The sequence below is a fragment of the Atractosteus spatula genome, chromosome 1 (genome assembly GCF_055471065.1).
Source record: "Atractosteus spatula isolate fAtrSpa1 chromosome 1, fAtrSpa1.hap1, whole genome shotgun sequence".
Taxonomy (NCBI): Eukaryota; Metazoa; Chordata; class Actinopteri; order Semionotiformes; family Lepisosteidae; genus Atractosteus; species Atractosteus spatula.
Genome location: NC_142706.1, coordinates 10860039 through 10878794, shown reverse-complemented (window position 1 = coordinate 10878794; position 18756 = coordinate 10860039). Strand labels below are relative to the sequence as shown.

The following is an 18756-nucleotide window of genomic DNA, read 5'->3' as shown; positions in this document are numbered from 1 at the left end:
AATTCCACCTCTTTTAAAGATAATTTATTTGAATAAAAGCACCCTGTGAGAAGGAGAGCAAATATTTGCATCCTGCAGCGCCACCCAAGCCTCCAGCGTCTGCGCATCTGTATCTGTAGTACCAACGGATCTTTAATCTACGCATCAGCGGCTGTGCTCAGCGTTACGAGGCCGAGGTCAACAGACAGCTAAAAATACGCAGACCGGACGTTTAGGTGACTTTCGGGGCTTTTCCTACTATTTTCATTAACAGATCCGCCTGGCCGCGCAGCGCAGCTGTCGGCGGCCGCCTGGGAGGAGGCGTCTTGCGTGAAACCCGGATCTCTCGCGTTACAGGAGTGACGTGGACGATTGTATCCAAACAAGACTGCAGCTGCGGGGTGTGCAGCAGCAGCAGCAGCAGCAGCTGGGTCCTTTCCTGGTTTGGGCAGTGGTTCGGGGATCGCCGGTGCTGGGAAGAAAAAGTGGATTGTCTGCAAATTTTAACGACTCACCCAGCCTTCGTAGTCTCGGGCGTCACTCGTCGTTTTTCGTAAGTTGTCAGTTTTTTCCTCGGGTATGTTTCTGTTTTGTTTGGGGTTTTTTTCTCCCCCCCCCCCCCCAAATCCGTCCGGGTTCATTGGAGTTCCTGGAACGAGTCTGTATCCGATGTCAGGAATGCAAATACACAAACAACACATTGTTACAAAAGCCGGGCTTCTATTTTACTGGAAAGTGTGGAATGGTGTTGTGTTCGTACTTCCAGACTATGCATATGTATATAGCTGTGCTTGTTTATCTTTGTAAACACATTAATCAAAGCGAAGAACACGCGTTAATCGTGATTTTTAGTTAGGAATCCGTAGTTTTAAGATTGATTGCGAACAAAGTTGTGCTTAACCATTGCAGTGATAATTGTCAGCAGATTGACTTTTTGCCACGAAAATACTTCAGACGCCGGTTCCCATAATTAGCCGTCCAAAATGTAAAGTTTAAAGTTCTGTTTGTTTTCGAGGCCGTGCTACCAAGCTTAGGGCTTCTGTTTTGTTTACCAACGAAAAAGACTATCTTTGGCAAAAAACAAATATATTAACTCTTTGTAGAATTGTACATCGCGCAATTGTATTCTAAATAATACGTTTAGCGTCAGTAAACTATGCACCCTTCACTAAAAATCAAGAGTTGGGTTATTTTTTACGTGTTCATTTACACTTAAGTGGATTGTTTAAAATGATACAAATACTGTGCGGTTATGATTTTAAGAGTATGTATACAGTAGATTCATTTTTTATTTTTCATTGGTCTTTGAACTGTTGAAGTCAGCGTTGTCCAATCCTGGTTTGGGATCTCCAGTGTCTCATCAGGTTTTCTTTAAAGCAGCAGCAGAACCAGGAAAAAGCATTACACCTGATCCAATCAAGACGATAATGACTGACCTACTCCAGATCCCAGCTGAGCTCAAAACCAGTATAGTACAGATACCAGCCCTCCAGGACCAGAACTGGGGACCTTGGATCTGAAGTATGTCCAAACCTGGGCCAATCCAGCTAGTTTTAGAGGTTACCATTAAATCATCAATTACTAAAGATGTGGAACTATCTAATGGTGGTGGGTTAGGCAGCACGTTCAGTAGTTGAGATCATTTGGAACCAAAGTTAACGTTTCAGTCCTCAAGGAAAATAATTCCATTGTTTGGATAATGTGTTGGTTTTGAATTGTTCCTAGTCCTTACACATATGTAATATCAGATGCCCTTTATGGTTTACTGGATCTGTACTCTCCAGAACAATATTGGAGACTCCTTTGAAGTCTCTGGTCCAGAGCTTTTATGTTTAATGAAATGGACATGTTGCATTTGTTAATGGACAAAATTTCCGGTACCAAAAAAATCACCAACATCCTCAAAAACATAATTGGACACTGTGGTCAAAAAAGGCTGGGAACCTTTACCTTTCTCCAAGTCTTGACATTGTAGCTGAGAGTCTCACTTCATCTTAGCCCTCGATTACTGAAGTGTATTAATGTCCTTATGTACTGGATGTCATTTTAAAAAGCCCTTCGGGCTCCACAAGCTTTAAGCAGAAAGCTAAGTGTCGTCTTTTCAGTGGGTTAGTAAACAATTTGAAGAACAAGACCAATTGGATAAGAAACATGCCAACAGGAAAATCACTTTTTTTGTGCAAAAAAACCGCTGGGGAAAAAGAGTTCGGCACAGTAGAAATCCCAAAAGGCAGATGTAGGCATCACAACGTGGGTTTTCTGGTAAAATGTGAAGTATTCTACCTCAGTTGCACTGTTTTCTTTGGTTTCCTGAGCCGAGTGGTCTGGGCAAACATAAATAAGTGTGTGCCTCCAGCTATATTTTCTTAGCTGTAGCTGAACAAGGATATTTTTTTAACCCTGTAGGACTTTTGGAAAAATGCGAAAATATGAGATAAAATGATTGTTTTTGTTCTGGATCATCTACTAAACGTCCGTCGATGACCCGAGTTTTTTTCCCCACCTCACTGTTCCTTTACAGTTTACAACAGAGTGCGATCATCTTGACCTCATTGAATTGCTTTGTCCTGCATGGACAAAAAAGCAGTTATACAGAAGTCGCGCCCCACCTTTCTTTAAAAAATAATTCTCATAGGAAGGCAATTAACTATTGGGTGCTGTAGGATTTATTTACCCATATCCAGTCACAGAGTTCATGCAAAGCCCCACAGTTATCATCAAATACATTTTAACTGAGGGGAAAAAAGTAGGGCGTTAGTTTGCAGGTGACCCTTCTACTCACTGAATGTCCCTTCACGTTGTTTCTGTTTTAATGATGTGGTGCAAGTCGAGATTTTATACCGCTTCTGAAATGCAGTATAAAATCCCACTGAAAGATGAATTCTGAGGCACGTAACACATTTCTTGTTTTGAAGAGTATGTCCTGGAAGAGAGAGGGCTCAGGTTGAGCTTTGTTCATGCAGTGAAACCAGCGGGGAGCACTGAAATATATGAACATTCAGTAATACTGACTGAAACAGAGTAAAATGTTCATAGCGCTCACCCGCTGATCAAAATGGCATTATTCTAAAGGCAGAGTCTTGAGACTTACTTGGTTTGGAGGTGAGCTTTCAGTTTTTATTGTCTCTTGTCAAAACTGCCAAGAGAGAAGAGAAAGTTTCTCCGAAAAGTGAAAGAAGGGTTTGGGGAAACTGAGCCAGTCAAGCATGGGGTGCAGCTGAGCTGTGGCGGAAATGAGGCCGTCTCTCCCACTGCTCTGTAATATTGTAGCTTTTGTTTAGGAGAAATGGCTAACGTTCCCAGACAACAGTTAAACTTGAAACTGCTGAAAAGCTCTTTGTAATGCAGTCAAGATAATGTGTCCATTCTTATTAACGGGAATGCTCTAGTTTTTCAGTATGGTCTCAATACGTAGCATTTTGAAGGGCCTGGGCAGGCCAGGTAGTTGAGGCACAGCTCCGATATTTTGGGGGTTCATTTTCAATCCCTAGTCCCTCTGAGGAAAGAAGATGGGCACTCCAACATACTGTTTGCCTCTTCTCCATGGTCTGAACAGGTTAAGGGCTGGTCATATGTTACACAAGTAAATAACATTTACAGTTAGCATCGCTGCCTTGCCACACTGGAGCCCTGGGTTCAGTTCCTGGGGTGCTATCTGCTTGGAGTTTGTATGCTCTCCCTGTGTGCCTGTGGGTTTCTGCCAGGTGATCCGCGTTGGCTTCTGGGAAAATTGGCCCTGGAGATTGAATGTGTATGTGTGTGTCTGTGTGTCTGCCCTGCGATGGATTGGTGTCCCCTCCAGGATGGATCCAGCCTTACGCCTGTCGCTTGCTGGGGTAGGCTCTGCCTCTCCCAGGACCCTGTATTGTGTAAAGTGGTTAGAAAACAGATGGACGGGTTCTTGTAACAAATATGTGCGCTGTTGCACATATTAGAAGCGCCCTCGTCCATTCCACAGCTTTAGAGAAGGTTTGTATACCTGAAAGAAATAAAGAGAATGAGCAGCATTATAGTGACGATGGTTACATTGAGAGATCGTGGCACTGAATCTGGACTGTTTGCAGTATGTCACATTTATTTGAATGTTTTTCTGTTACTTTAGGGTGTTTTGTGTGCTGCTTTTAAATAACTTGCCTGGCCTTCCACTTCCTTTATGAAAACGATCAATATTAAAAGTAAAGTAATAAACACTTTAGAAATATTATATCCTGAAAAGCATGTGTGTGTTGTATTTGGTCACATTTAAGATTTCTTTATTAGCTTTTTGGACAAAGAGCTCCGTGTTCAAACTGATAAATGTCAAGAATGAGTGCCTCAAGAACCCATGTGTAAAGCTGTATACCTACAAAGGCTGCTGCGATCCCGTATCCCCTCCTTGCATCCAGACACCTGCTGTGTTTTGCTGTTTAGCCAACGTATGATTTAGAGTCTCTGTTCTTCACAGCGTCCCTGCCAAGGCATGTAATTTTCTTCAGCTGCGCGTGAAATGCCCTGCTCACCCATGTGCTGAATAATAGATACCATGTACTTCTTCAAACTAGAAACACTCCCTGGGGTGTTCAGGAAAGTATTCACAATCTGGTGGCTTCCTCCCCTTCAGATTTTTCTCTCACTGTTTTTTTTTTTGTTTTCTGTTCATTATGGGGTTATACAGTTTCCTACTGGGGCACGACTGTCTGTTCCACTAATTTGCCAGGCAATCCATCTAATTGATCTGCTGTGCTGTGGGCAGCTTGTGCTAAACGTGGAGCTCAGGGCAGATTGGATAACAGTAGTATTTTTTCCTTGTTAGAAATGATTTCAGTCCTTGCTGTATGGCTGGAATCTGTTCCCACCCCAGTAAAATCAGTTTCTGTCCTGAGGGTGTTGTTTTCCTGGCGGGTGACAGGCTCTGTCTGACCTGCAGTAGGGTGTCAGAAGTTTCGCTCCTTCGCTAGCTCTCAGAGTAAACAGGCCCTCAGCCTGGGAGTGTGATGGAGCCACAGCGGAGAGAAACTTTAGGCCCGAAGGTCTGTGCCTCACCACTGGAGAGGGGCTTCATTTTCTTTCACTAGCTTTTCTCCAGAGGGTAGCAAATCCTGCCGTCTCTTTGCAGATACTTGCGATTTGGTGTTTTACTTCCAGTTGTACAGTACCTTCCTCTGTCTCTTCCCGACTACTCCACTTGCCTAAACAAAGGGATTACAAAATGCTGTACTGAAAGGTTCTGCATAAACCTGCTGTTAATTATTTTCTCTTATGCAAAAAATTAAATGATCACTTCACTTTATTGGCCATATACAATTTCTTGTATGAGGAATTCGTCTTTTCGCATACCCTAGCTTGCTCTCCATGAGACACACAGATAGAGAGAAGCTTGGGGTCAGAGCGCAGGGTCAGCCATTCTACAGCGCCCCTGGAGCAGCTGGGGTTAAGGGCCTTGCTCGGGGGCCCAACAGAGTAGGATTCCTCTGCCGGCAAACTTCCAGCCACAGGCCCAGATCCTTAGCCACAGAGCCACCCACCGCCCAAATGTTGAATGGAGCTGCGTGTGACCTCCACAATGAAACCTATCTTTCTTGCTTTAGGTATTTGAAGACCAAAAGCCTCAAAGAACAAAGTCAAAATGGGATTCCAGAGCTTGTAAAACCTGTCTCCGATCTCGGGTAGCTGAAGCAGTTGTTTTCCTTCTTTTCTAGGAGCGATTCTGGAGCCATGGCAGAAGGAGGATTTGACCCCTGTGAGTGCATCTGTTCCCATGAGCATGCCATGAGAAGACTCATCAACCTGGTACGGCTGGCCTTCCTTCACTGACCCTTCCTTCTGGGGATTTATGAGTACCTGTAGCAGTACATTTCTCAGTGTTTGCAATGGTGATCTATGTATAGGTTAGGGCGTAGGTCACCATTAATCGCCATTTGTCACCAAAAGTCCCCAATTGTAGGTTATTCATGTCTGTTTAAAGCACCTGAAGAGCTGGGAGAAGCAGTTTAACTGGTCCAGTTAAGCCAAAATCGTGGGGATTCACATCTTTACAAGCCCAGTTTGACTGAAAACCTATAACCACACCAGCCCTCCAGGATCTCTGAGTTAGGACGTTTTGTGGAGCAATTTGTGTGAAAACCACACTATTGCAGCTGGAATTCGAACCCAGGGCACTCCAGTCTGGAGTCCACAGCCCTCTCTGCCCCTCTATACTGCATCCCCAACCCTGAGGAATAAGGACACTCTCACAATCCCGACTCTCAGTGCTAAACCTTGGTGCAGGGAAAGCCCTGTGCTGTGAGCTCTTGTTGTCGAAGGTATTCGCACTAGGAATTTTCATTAAGTCAGTTCACCCGCATGTCTGGGTATCCCTCACCAGGGTGGGCGAATTTTCTGTACGTGTAGAAGAGATATTGCTGCCAAATAGGGTTAACACAACAAACTGTATTTATTACACTTGACAAAATAGTGAAACGTGTTGCGTATAGGAGCCTGGAAGTGCGTGTGAAAGCTGTAACTGGAGTAATTAACTGGGCAGTTAAGTGTCCACCACAGCAGGCAGGAGTTCCTTGTGAATGAGAGTGTTTACAGCAGAAGTAAATCCTTCTGGCTTCCAGTCGGCAGAAGGATGTTATTCCAATTCGCTTCAATTTTTGTTTGGAATAGAGCCCTGTGCAGCATATTCTTAATCGGAACAGTACATCGCAGTAGCCAGAACCTCCATTATGTGCGGAAGAGAGAAAAAGAAACAAAATCTTACAAAGGACAAAATAAATAAATCTCTAGGGATCAAAGATTTACTGGTTTGCCTTCCCACCAGTTTCCTGTTTAAGGTTCTTAGCTGTTGGTGTTTTGATACCGGGCTTAGTCAGTGTATTATGTTCATTTAATGAAATGGGTTTCTGGAAAGGTTTGGTATATATATATAAAAAAAAAAACATTTCTTCACAGCCGTCTTTCAAAGAGGAAAGCTGATCAATGTGGTTTGTGGGACTGTTAGATACGGCTGTTGTAAATATCAGACTTTGTATTTCAAAGGTGTCTGTAGGAAGGAGAGGTCTTGGGAGTTTTCAGCCTCCTGACTTCAGACGTCTTCTGAGAGCAGTGGTTTAACAAGCTCACACTTGCAGCTTCTGGACTGGTCTGTGCTAGTTCCCATTGTCATGTATTGGAGTATGTGAAGGTACTGTGCAGAACAGTATATTAATGACACAGCGGATGGCTGTCTCCTTCATTATATGGGTGTCATATGCCTCACAGTCATTACAGGGTAATGCTAACAGTTCATCTCTTAAATCTGTTTTCTGACCCCTAGACTGGGAGTCGCTTTTGGGTCCTGTGACATAGGCAAGTTTCAATATTGGGTATCTTTTGTTATGCCAACGGATCCAAGAATAAAGAGTATTCTTTTTAGTGTCACAAGTGATGGTAGTTATTTTTTAATGGTGCATCTGAAGAGCTGGCAAAATTCTAAACTGCTCCAGTTAAGCCTATAATGAGGTTGGTTCTGGTTAAGGTCTTTGTTGAAATTAATACCTGCAGGATTGTGACCCTCTTGCTTAATCAGATTCTGGTTCTTTTTTTTTTACCTCAAAATACCTTTTAACACCTTCCCCTTTCACTCGACTCGTGTGATGCCGGAAGTGGGTTCTTTAGTGAGGCTGGCCGAGCACCGGCGTGGAGTCGTCACAGGTGCTTCCTGTTAATCGCGAGAGGTGTCTGAGGGTGTGAGAAAGCGCCAATTTTCCCCTTTTCACCTCTGTCAAGTAGCTCTCCCTGTGGTGCCCGTTCCACTAGGGTGAGGTTGTCTGGTTCCAGTATGAGGAACAATTGCAAGGCCATAGAGCTGCAGTACTCTTGGCCAGGCTGCTCGCCATTTACAGTACATACAGAATTGGGAGGACTCAGAGGAAACGGAAACAGCCGTTTCAACCGTGCATTAAACATTTCACCATTCCTGACAGTCTCGATCCTTCTCCTGTTAGCATTTGCCCTCTAGATCCTGAACAGTATCATCCGAAAACCCATCCGTCCGGTCGATGCCTCGTTGAATGTGTTAAAAACGGCACCAGAAGTAAAAAAAGGTAATCTTCAGTAAGTTCTAGTAGCATTGGTGATGGTCGTGTCAGTGGGTGGAGTAAATAAAATGTTGAAGACAATCTTTGATAGGATGAGTTAAGTGAACCTTAGTGTATCTGTTCCTGTGGTACAGTACTTCAGTCTTGACCTCTTCTTTTTGGAATCCTTTAACCAGTAAGTTTAACTTACCTGCGTGAGAGTGAGGAGCTGTTTAAGGTTTGAGCACTGTGTTTCAACTGGGCCAGCGGAGAATTTGCCCTTATGTTCGGAAACCCTTTACCGGCTTCAGGCCAGACTGCGACAACCCGGAAGTTCAGAAGAGTGCAAGCTAACCTGGAATTTGAAACAAAAGCATTAGGCTAAAACGGACACCCAGAGCATTTGTGGCCTCTGGGATCTGGGATCCAAGAGCTGATGTTAGACTCCGTTGACTCATTGTGTGTGAATGCAGCAGCTGTCCAGTTACGTTGGCAAACGGATGTTTAAGTTAGCCGGTATGCTGTGTAGATGTGTGGGGATCTAATTGGTTGACTTTGCAGTAATGTTTCTGAAGGATATGGCTATAAACCTTTGTGTGGACAGCGCTTCTCGGTAGAGGCATGCAGGGGTGGCTCTGAAGTGGCATAGGCACTGCCCACTAACCGGCATTTGTTTTCCTTGGAGCAAGAGTTTGCACATTACAGTATGTCAGTCACCTGTGTCCTTATCCAGCCTGTACAGGATGTGCTGTCTGTACACCGATGAGAAACCCTGATGGCCACTGACATCCTCTTTTGTCATGAACGGAGTTGGCACTTTCCAGTGCTGGGACCTTACAATCGGCACACCCAGTAAACTCTGAATACATGTTTTGTGCTGAAAACATGCAGCGCCAAACAGGTTACTTTGGTCTACTTCAAATCAATTTTTTTTTTTATTTCTGTAATTCCCCATGTTCCTGATAGGGGTGGTCTCCAGGCTCCACCTCCCAAAAACAAGCCGGTTAGGGTAAATATCTCTACAAGCGTATATGCGCTCTGTGATTGACAGGCATCCGGCCCAGCATGTAGATCTGCCTTGCTCCCTACTATAGACTCTGGATTGCTGAAATTCTTCCCACAAATACGCTCCTTTCTGATACTCAACAGATGTGTCTCCCCATTCTTTAATATTGCCTTGTTGTTCTTAACTTCCTGTAGATTAGGCTGGTCCTGAGGATCCGTGGGGTGATTTGCTTAAATTGTAATATTTGGCATGGTTTTCCACCATGTCGGCTCATTTCCAGTGACCACGCGCGTGACACCTGCCTGCCCTTAGTAGAAGAAACATTTCCGCTGGTCCTCCGCCACAGGGACAGAACACGAAAGCAAGTGCTGCTGGGAAGAGGGAGCCACCGTACAGCTCCTCAAATCGACATCCCACATCAGCTCACTGCCAGCTCATTGTTTGAGCAAGTCTGCCTGCTCCAAACTAGGAATCCGAGAACTTGAGCGAGGGAGTTCAACAGAGCCAGCCTTATTCGATCTGCAGGAAGGGAGGTGGTATAGCGACCGAGTCTGCAAGCGCACACACCATTTTTACCTTTTATTGCATCGCAAAAGCTCGTTCATTTTGCAAAAGGCTGTCCCTTCTAACAGGTGTTTGTACTATTCATCTCAGGAGCCCAGTCAAGCGCATTCTGTCCTCTGCCTCCCAGTTACACTTCTTTCGTGTGGTTCTTTTCATTACGTCTTTCTCACGCTAGTTAGTGCGCTCGGCTTCTGCAGATTCATGGTTACACGTTCGGCCTGCACAGCCCGAGCCTTTCAAATATTTCGTCCCACGAGGTAGTGGTCTAAGAACAGGTGGCTTAACATTTTGGTCAAAGGTTTGGTTTTTTTCATTGCCATTTGTACGTGTAAAACTAAACAAATGTGATATTTAACATAACTATTTGCTGTGATCCAATCTACCCCATCAAAGCAATGCCCTCTTAACTAAACATGCTGCAGTCATTTGTGAAACCAAACAAGAGCACAAGTATATGTATGTCTTATTATATTGTACATACTGTGTATAAGTAGTAATATTCTGACATGGCTGTCCTTATCTAAAACAAATCCCTGATCACATGATTGAGACTACAGATAAGTCATCATGATTATCTGTATGGTTCTTCAGAATCTGATGGAAGGGAATAATAATAATGTAGCACCGTGTCCACATAAACATTAATTCTAAGTTATAAACACAACAACAGGGCAATATTTAAATCCCTTGTTAAGCATTGAAAAGAAGCTGCCTAAATGATCAAGTTTCTTTCCAAAATTAACCATATTATTAACGTAGTACAGCGATTTTCTGCATGTATCCAAGTATCACATGTAAGATGTTAAAGAAAATCAAACCCCCTAAATGCTCTTGACTTCTCTCAATTGCAGCCGTCCATGCAGTCTCCCAAGACCAGTGCAGTTTTTGATTAAATTTATATTTTTCCCCATTGAGGTGTTTAATCTGAGCATTCAGTAGTATTCACTCAAAGAGAATACATTATTTGCAAATCAGGGAAGATGAGACATCATTGGAAGGGGTGAATTCTTTCGCAACCTCCCTGTATGGGTCCAATTATGGAGGGATATATCTTTTATTACATTATTCCTTCCTAATAACACTATAGTGTTATTTTTACACAGAAGTACAGATTAATACATGTGTGAATCATGCTTATTCTGCTTTCATTTACTGTTTGGCTAGTACCACCATCTGTATAAACACAAACAAGTTTTTTTTTTTGCATTTATGTGAAAACAGGATTGTACACATTGGCTTTGACAGAGATTTGTAAAAATACAGCACAGAAACCTGCAGCATTGTCGGTAGCTGGTAAGTCCTGGAAATTGCAAAAGCCACTATTGTTGAGTGTATCTACAAGCTGCTCTTGTAGGAAAGGAGAAGGGGTGATTTTTGAAGCACAACACTGTGAAAGCTAGAATCTGGATACCCCTAGTTCTCGCATTTTTATAAAGTTTCACTGGAAAATCCTCAGTTCCTTTATCGAGGAGGAAGTTCTTGTAAATGGAATGAAAGGATCGTTCACTTCTTTCAGGTAAAGCTGGTGCGTCACAAGTGGTTTGTTGTGTGTCTGGTGCTGGGTGGATGTTCCTAATGGAGCCGCCTGTGAACGCAGACAGTCTTGTTGAGCTCATGGAAGCCCAGCACCAACAGGTGGCAGCACTGAGCAGAGCAGGGGACTCTATAGTGAACCCGCGAGCTCTGTGACTCAAAAATACACGTGGCTCCATCTTGTTATAGTAGGTACCTCCACCCGTTTGTAGGCTGAAATTAATTAGATTACGCTTTTGAATGTATCCTGCAGAACAAGGTTTGGACAGCAGTGGGGTTTCTCTTCAAGGAAGCGATAGCCAGGTGCATCAACACTCAACTTTAGAAGCTTGGCTTGGAAAGGAATAAAAAGCAGTAGCTGAATTGTAGCCAGGAAAGATGCATTATCGTTTTTCATCTCCAGTCCAAGGCCACAGGGTTTTCTGGTTTTTAATTCCACCCTTTATATTAAATGAGCTTATTCAGCTAATTAGTTGGTTAAGTCCCTGTAATTCTTCCCCCGGGACTAAAGCTGGTGTTGTTGTAGAGAGAACTATAAATACTGCCAGACCTGAAGATCCGTGTTGGAATAAAGCTCATTTGTGTGAAATGTTTGGGAAATTATAAGGCTGGGTTGATCAACTGTTTATCTTTTTTGTTTTTCTTAGTTCTAACAGTTAATTATGTGTCCAGTACTGCTATCTGCTGACCAGAGCTCCCATGGAATAAGACTGGTAAATGAAGAGGTGTTAGTGGGGGCAGCAGTGGGCGCTCACCCTGCAGTCTGTGCAGCTCCTAATGTCCCAGTAAAGTGATGGGGAACGCTATACAGTAAAAAAGCGCCATCCTTTGGATGAGATGTAGAACCGAGGACTTGACTCGCCATAGTCAATAAAAAATCCCAGGGCGTTTCTAGAAAACAGTAGGCGTGTTAACTCTGGGGTCCTGGCCAAATTTCCCCCTGGCCTTTACCAATCATGGCCTCCTGATAATCCCCATCTATGAACTGGCTTCATCGCTCTGTTGTCCTCCCCACTGATAGCTGGTGTGTGGTGTGCGTGAACCACATTCAGAAACTTCCAGTGCTACGATTTCAAAATCCTCCTTTACCACACAAGTAACAACGCATTTCAGAAAAAGAGGGTCTCTTTTCTCAAGTTTGCTTTTTTTTGTGTGTTTTTTCCCATGTGGAGTCGCCAGTCCTTTTTTGTAACTGCCCCCTCAAGTTTGGAATCGCAGTCAAGGTTTCTGTATTCCAATCTGCTCTGCCGCAGAACAGATGAGGGCTCGTCTGTGAAGCGGACAATGGGCACCGCTTTTCACTCCTAAAGCCCAGCTCTGTCTGCAGGCAACACAGCTCTTCCTGAGAGCCTCCCAAGAGCAGAGGAGACTAGCAGGTTGCAGAGCTTGCTGATGGATGACCAAAGAAGGAAGCTGTGCATCTCGGGGCCTGTACACTGCTGCCTGCTAAATCTCTGGGGGCTAATACTGTAGCCCTGCTTCAAACTGGTGGAGGCTGGACTATAGAGCTCAGCATTTGTTTCACGCAAGCAGCCAACTAACGTTTGTATGTCGCCACTTGGAAATGGTGACTGCCGCACTTCTGAGGCAGAGATGGCGGTCACCAAGTGTCTAGGTTGCCTTGAAAACTAAATGAAGAAGATTAGGATGTTGGTATTACAATATCATTTCTTGTGCTGTCTGCTTCTAAAAAAATGTCCAAAAGGAGCATGATTCAGTATAATCCTATGTGATTTTTTCCCCCTGCATTCCTAATGCTTATTTTAAAGACTTATATTGTCTGTGTCAAAATGATCCTTTTATAAGCCCGATGGTTTCCAAATGGTACAGTTCTTCAATTAAAGATGCAGGCCTTGTGATTTCCAATGATACTTTGTAAAGACACTTTTTATAAGTTTTTTGCAAAGAAATGTCCATGCAGTTTGTCCATCTTCTCACACAATTTCCTTTTGTTTTTCATTCATTTCTAGCTAAGACAATCCCAGTCCTACTGCACAGACACGGAATGCCTGCAAGAAAGTATGTATGATCATTCTTTCATTATCATCTAACCAAAACTGGAATTTGAGGATCCTTTCCCATTTAAATAATTTGGGGAAACCAGCTGTGGAATTTGAACTTGGTGCCTCATTGGTTTGGTACTGGTGTTGTACCAGTTTCTGTGCTTTGTCACTCTGTGTGCTTCAGGAGATCTCCGGCTCTGCAGGCTCTGTTCCTTGTATTCCACAGGAAAGTCGGATAACGGGGAAAGCAGATGGAGAAATTTGTCAGTGGAAAGGGGAGTAAGATGGAGTGCCATACTGTCCTCTGAGAAGACTGTGAAATAACTAATGTGCTCATCTCCTGCTCCCTTTTAATCTTCCACTACAGATTCTTCCTGACCCCACCTTTCTGTATTCTAATGTCTTAACTTCTGAACACTGAAACTGCTGACTTTGTTTAGGATTCTAAAAATGTGATCTTGAATTCTTAATCAACATGGCCAGATAGCTAGAACCCTACCTGCAGAGGAAAGCTGATGGCGAGGTACAGTACTCGCTTTCCTGAAAGAGCAAATGACTGGTCCTCCACATCAGATGTGTGCTGCGAGCCCAAAGTACCAGAGAGTGTGAGAGCTGGTGCTTGATTCTCGATGCGGTGTGAGTTAGGTGAAACTAGGACTTTGATACAGCAGGAGAAGTCTATTAGAAGAAGCTAGTCCTGTGATGAAGATTTAGTGGACTGGGTACTATAGGCATAAGTCAGCGCTTAGAAATAAACATGTAGAAACTGTGCTTCACGGCCGATGAGAGAAACGTACAGGTCTCGTGAAGAGTTCTGATTAAAGTTTGCCAATTGACATTTTCTTTCCACAGTGCCGGGACCCACTCCATCGAACAGTGGTGACCTGACGGTGCCCATGATCATGATGGCCTGGGTTGTGATTGCCCTGGTACTGTTTCTCCTGAGGCCAGCCAGCATGAGGGGGCCCGGGGCTGCGGGCAAACCCCCCAGTCCACACAATGTAAGACAGAGGGCAGTTGAACTTGAGCTTGCCATAAGTAACCGGTACATGTACTGGTACAGTGGGACTCTTACTTGCAGAAAGTCTCTCGATTTGTTAAAAAAACAAACTTAAAAAAACCCCACCAACAACACAAAGTGCAGACAGTGCATTTAGACAACATACAAGCAAACGGTAGACAAAATACAAGTAAACAGTTCCAATGTAAACAATGCAGACACGTACACCATGACTCCAGACGTGCAATTAAGAAATTAAATTACAGTGAGGTCGATGGTGTAGGTGTGGTCATGGCCAAGTGTGTTCGCCAACCGCACCGCTTGTGGGTAGAAGCTATTGAGGAATCTGGTGGCGAGTGTCCGTATGTTCTTGTATCTCCTGCCTGAGGGCAGTGGGGTGAAGAGTTCATGCCCGGGGTGGTGACTGTCCTCTGTGGTGGCCAGAATTCACGGGTGTATATCTGACTTGGTGGGCAACAGCTGTCTTATGAGTCACTTGACTACGAAGCCGCCATCATTGTTGCACATCTATAGTTATGTCGGAGTGTGGCTTCACCTTTTATACCAGTGTCCCAATATCGCCATGGAGGAGTGCTTCTCTTGCCGGCTTCTGCAGAGTCACAGCCTCCCAGGAAACCACAACTCCTCGAAGATCTGTCAACAGTGGGAATTTGGACAATTGGTAACTGGCTTCTTTGGCTGCTTTGCTGTGGAACATTGTACTCCCGGCCTGCCTGAGCAAGACGGTCACCAACATGTCTAAAGAGAATCGGATTATTGTCAAAAATCTGGTCCCCTACTGATTACACACTGATGTGCAGTGCCACATTTATGATCACTTTTTTTCTAAGAAATGATTTATTACAAATGCATGTATACATGATATAAATAAAATCCATTTGTTTTTGGACAATATATTTAGACACAATATAAACGTTGGAACCATCCATCCATTTTCCAAAGGCTTCTTCCAGTTCAGGGTTACCCTCTGGATGGGGTGCCAGTCCATCACAGGGTACATAAACACGAACACGGATGTGCATTCACAACAGGGCCAGTTTTCCCAGCAGCCAGTTAACCCACCGCTATGATTTTGGACTATGGGGAGGATACCAGAGCCCCCTGAGGAAACCAGAGAGAACAAGCTCCATGCACTCCAGTTGAATTAAAACCCAGGACCCCCCATCACTGCGGGGCAGCAGTGCTAACCACTGTGCCATCAGGCTGCCCTCACTTAGAACCAAAAGAACGAAAATCCCTCCAACTCCATGATATCCCTGTCCTTCCACAGAAAATGCTTGCTCTGAAATTTCCATCTCGGGCCTTTTCTCACTGAAACACTAGAACTCCTCATCTTTTACATTCTTAGTATGTTGTGAAATGTCTTTTTACACAAAAAAAGCGGGTTCAAGCCTCCTAGAAATGTCTTTCTACGGATGAGTTTTGCAGCAAGGTTTTATAGGAGAGAGGGAGTGTGTAGACTGACCTCACGGTTGATGGCGGGTTTGTTTCTCCAGAACCACGGCCGAGAACCCCCGGCGCCCCCTGTGGATTAGACCTGCCTCGGAGCGGGTTTCGGCAGCCAAGGATTCCTACGACCAAACCAGCTACTGTGACCTGGACGAGCCTTTGGAATGTTTTCGTCTCCATCGGGCCCATTTGTTGTTTTGTTTTGTTTTTTTTCTCATCCTAGTCCTGTCCTCAGCCGGCCATTTTCTCGCCTTTCTTCCCTCTTTCGGGCCGGCACACCTGCAGAGGGCCGTGATAACTGGGGGGGTGGCGGTTGGGGGGGGGGGGTGAGGATATTTGATTGGACGGCGTGAGGGCAGGTGCCCTTTCATTTTTGTGTGTGGAGCCCCCGTCAACCCGTTTGAAACTCGGCAAGGCAATATCCAAAGTGTTTTTGCTCATTATTTTGTCAAATCTAAATGTAGAAATTGGGAAGCTGAGATCTAGAAAGAGGCATGGCAAATAAGAAATGTATCCAGTACTTCCTCACTGTTGTACCACCAAATTTGTTTGGTTGTGTTGCCACTTTTAGGTCTTATGTGAGTCTGCACCAATATCCCAACATTCCTGTTTATGTTGCCTCCTTTGTATTATAATCCTGATTTCTACCAGACACTCACATTACCAGTTTAAGTGCCAGACTTGGTGGAAGAAGTAGGAGGACCCCCCACCAACAGCAAAAGAAAAACATGCTGATTTACATTTACCTGTGACCAGGCTTACATTGCTCACAGTTCAGTTACTGAATAACTTGCCAAGTCTCCCAGTACAGACCTGTCACTACAGATACAGGCATGTAAATGCCCTGCCCCCACAGCCCCTACCAGCTCTGGATGTGCTTAGATGAAAGACTTCCTTGAGGCTTTAATAAACACATAACCATATAATATAATTACAGAATTTCTTCTTAAGATCTTTTTTTGTGAATAAATGGCTGTACGCAGATGCTAATGATAAAGCTCCTGTTAAAAACCAAAGCATATGTGTTGTCAAGGGGCCCTAATATCGATATATGATGATGGAATTGAAGGAGGGAGATGTTTTTTCAGCTTGCCTCCAAGTCAAATTCTGATCTTCCTGCGGCCCGCTTCTATTTTTTAGCCATATTTTAGCAGCCGTTCTGTTTTCAGACCTGCTCCTCCCTAAGAGATACAGCTGTGGGGAAGAGAGTCGGCTTTGGTTACAATCGGAGTCTGAGGTGTTGTGGGCACTAAATCCTTCTGACAGGAAGATGTCGGTACAAAGCGCAGTGTGACCGGCGCAGAGCCTCCACTGCCATCTCAAAGACACTGAGGGGGAAACATCGGGCTTGTTTAGTGCCTTCTCTTCACTACCCAGAAAAAACAGTGGTTAGTTACCCAACAGAGATCATAATGCTGTCAGTATGGAGTGCAATTTACTGGATTCCCTTCTGATTTGTGTGTCTCCACTCTATCTATGGTGTATAAATAGGCCCAAAATCAGACTCAAGCAGGTCATTTCTTTTATGTTATTGTCAAAGTTCTAAGGGTCCATCGCCTGGCATCTTTGTCTTCACAGATTGAGCCTTAAGAACAGTAACAAAATTTGCCAAAGTCAAAAGCAAACAAATGTCTTCTTAGACCCTGGTTCTTAAAGAGTGACTCCAAGGACAAATATATTTCGTTTGCGTATTGTCTCGGTGTGCACCACCCATCTGCAAATCCATGAAACCCCCTCTCTTCCCCCCCCAATTCACGTGCTATTTCTATTTTCATTAGTCTTTCACTTGCTAAAATGGTGGTGCGCTGTGAATTTGGGTTCGCCGAGAACATTAGTACACAGCCACCTCTCTGTACTTCAGCAGCGTTACATGTGTTCTTAGTCTCTGTAAAAACTCGCGCCAGCCATGAAGTGGGCATGTTTGGTCACAGCACTCTTTTCCACCCTTGGATAGAGCTTAATTTTTTGCATGATCTCCATTGCATTATGTAGCACTTTTGATGACCAGTGCAATAGGATAAACTTTGTAGGATGTACTTCTGTTGGTTCCATGTTGGGACGATAGTTATCCCACTCTGAAAAGAGAGTGGCATGCTGTACTTAGTTCCCGATCACGAAAGTTTATCCTTGCGGGATATGGTTCCACAACATGTACCCTTCCTTAATTTACTCGAGCACTTAGAATAATTATAGCCAAGGTCCTTATCTCTCAGCTGCGTGGAAACCCTTTGCGCTTGTTGTTTGCAAGTTTCCAGTCTTAACCATTTTGCCAGTTGAGATCTTCATGGAGTGAGATTAATGAAAGGTGAGAGAAACACTTCTCGACTAGTTTTACAGGGGGGGAAAGTTGGTTCATGATCTTCATTTTGTTCTTATTAAAAATGAAGGGATTGTAAATATGCCAAATTTGTGGATGTTTAATTTTCTGTATGTAGTGTCATTTGTGGCATTATCTAACACTGTAACTTGGTTGTAATATTGAGATAAAGGGCTTACACTATGCACTTTCTTAACTATTAAATAAATGAGTAGCTCACTGCTATACAGTCTGGTTAAATATCAATGTGTCTGTGTGCATCTCTGCAGAGCTTTGAATTAAATAGTACCAAATCACTGTTAAAGCTTGATTCTGGTACCACCGATGGGGGCGATAAAGATCAGTGTCTGTACCTGGAAAGGCGGGCTCTGTGTATCAAGCTGTTAGCTGTTAACATCTGTGACTGTTTAGCCCTCCGGTGTCTCAGTCAGTCACACAATCACACCAGCCTCAATTTTCCCAGTACCCAGTTAACCTACCAGTAGGTCTGTGGACTGTGGAAGGAAACCAGAGCCCCCAGAGAAAACCCATACAACAAACACAGGGAAAAATGATAAACTCCAGCCAGAGCACACTGGAAATTGAACCCAGGGCCCCAGAGCTATGGGACAGGAGGATAAGATCACTTTGTTGGCCATATACAAGTTCTTGTATTAGGAATTTGTCTTTTCACATACCCCAACTTGCTCTCCATGAGACACACAGACAGGGAGAGAAGCTGGGGGTCAGAGCGCAGGCTCAGCCATTTATACGGCGCCCCTGGAGCAGTTGGGGTTAAGGGCCTTGCTCAGGGGCCCAACAGAGTAGGATTCCTCTGCAACCCACGGGATACGAACTAGCAACCTTCCAGCCACAGGCGCAGA

The 18756-nt window shown here is 44.1% G+C and overlaps 1 protein-coding gene across 1 annotated transcript; it reads left to right on the top strand.

Moving 5' to 3' along the window:
• Positions 1–251: 251 nt before the first annotated feature.
• On the top strand, positions 252–18135 carry smim14 (small integral membrane protein 14). The gene is made up of 5 exons (XM_088926493.1): positions 252–532; positions 5658–5748; positions 13074–13122; positions 13959–14107; positions 15624–18135. Exons 2-5 carry the CDS (start codon positions 5674–5676, stop codon positions 15660–15662), a joined length of 312 nt encoding a protein of 103 aa, XP_088782619.1. The 5' UTR covers positions 252–532; positions 5658–5673; the 3' UTR covers positions 15663–18135.
• Positions 18136–18756: the final 621 nt, after the last annotated feature.

What these genes read in the sequence shown, in the direction of transcription:
- smim14 (XM_088926493.1), top strand. Translation starts at nt 5,674, where the DNA reads ATGGCAGAAGGAGGATTTGACCCCTGTGAGTGCATCTGTTCCCATGAG. An exon ending in TGAGAAGACTCATCAACCTG is followed by an intron (nt 5,749 to 13,073) that starts GTACGGCTGGCC and finishes ATTCATTTCTAG; the next exon opens with CTAAGACAATCCCAGTCCTA. An exon ending in AACCCCCCAGTCCACACAAT is followed by an intron (nt 14,108 to 15,623) that starts GTAAGACAGAGG and finishes TTGTTTCTCCAG; the next exon opens with AACCACGGCCGAGAACCCCC.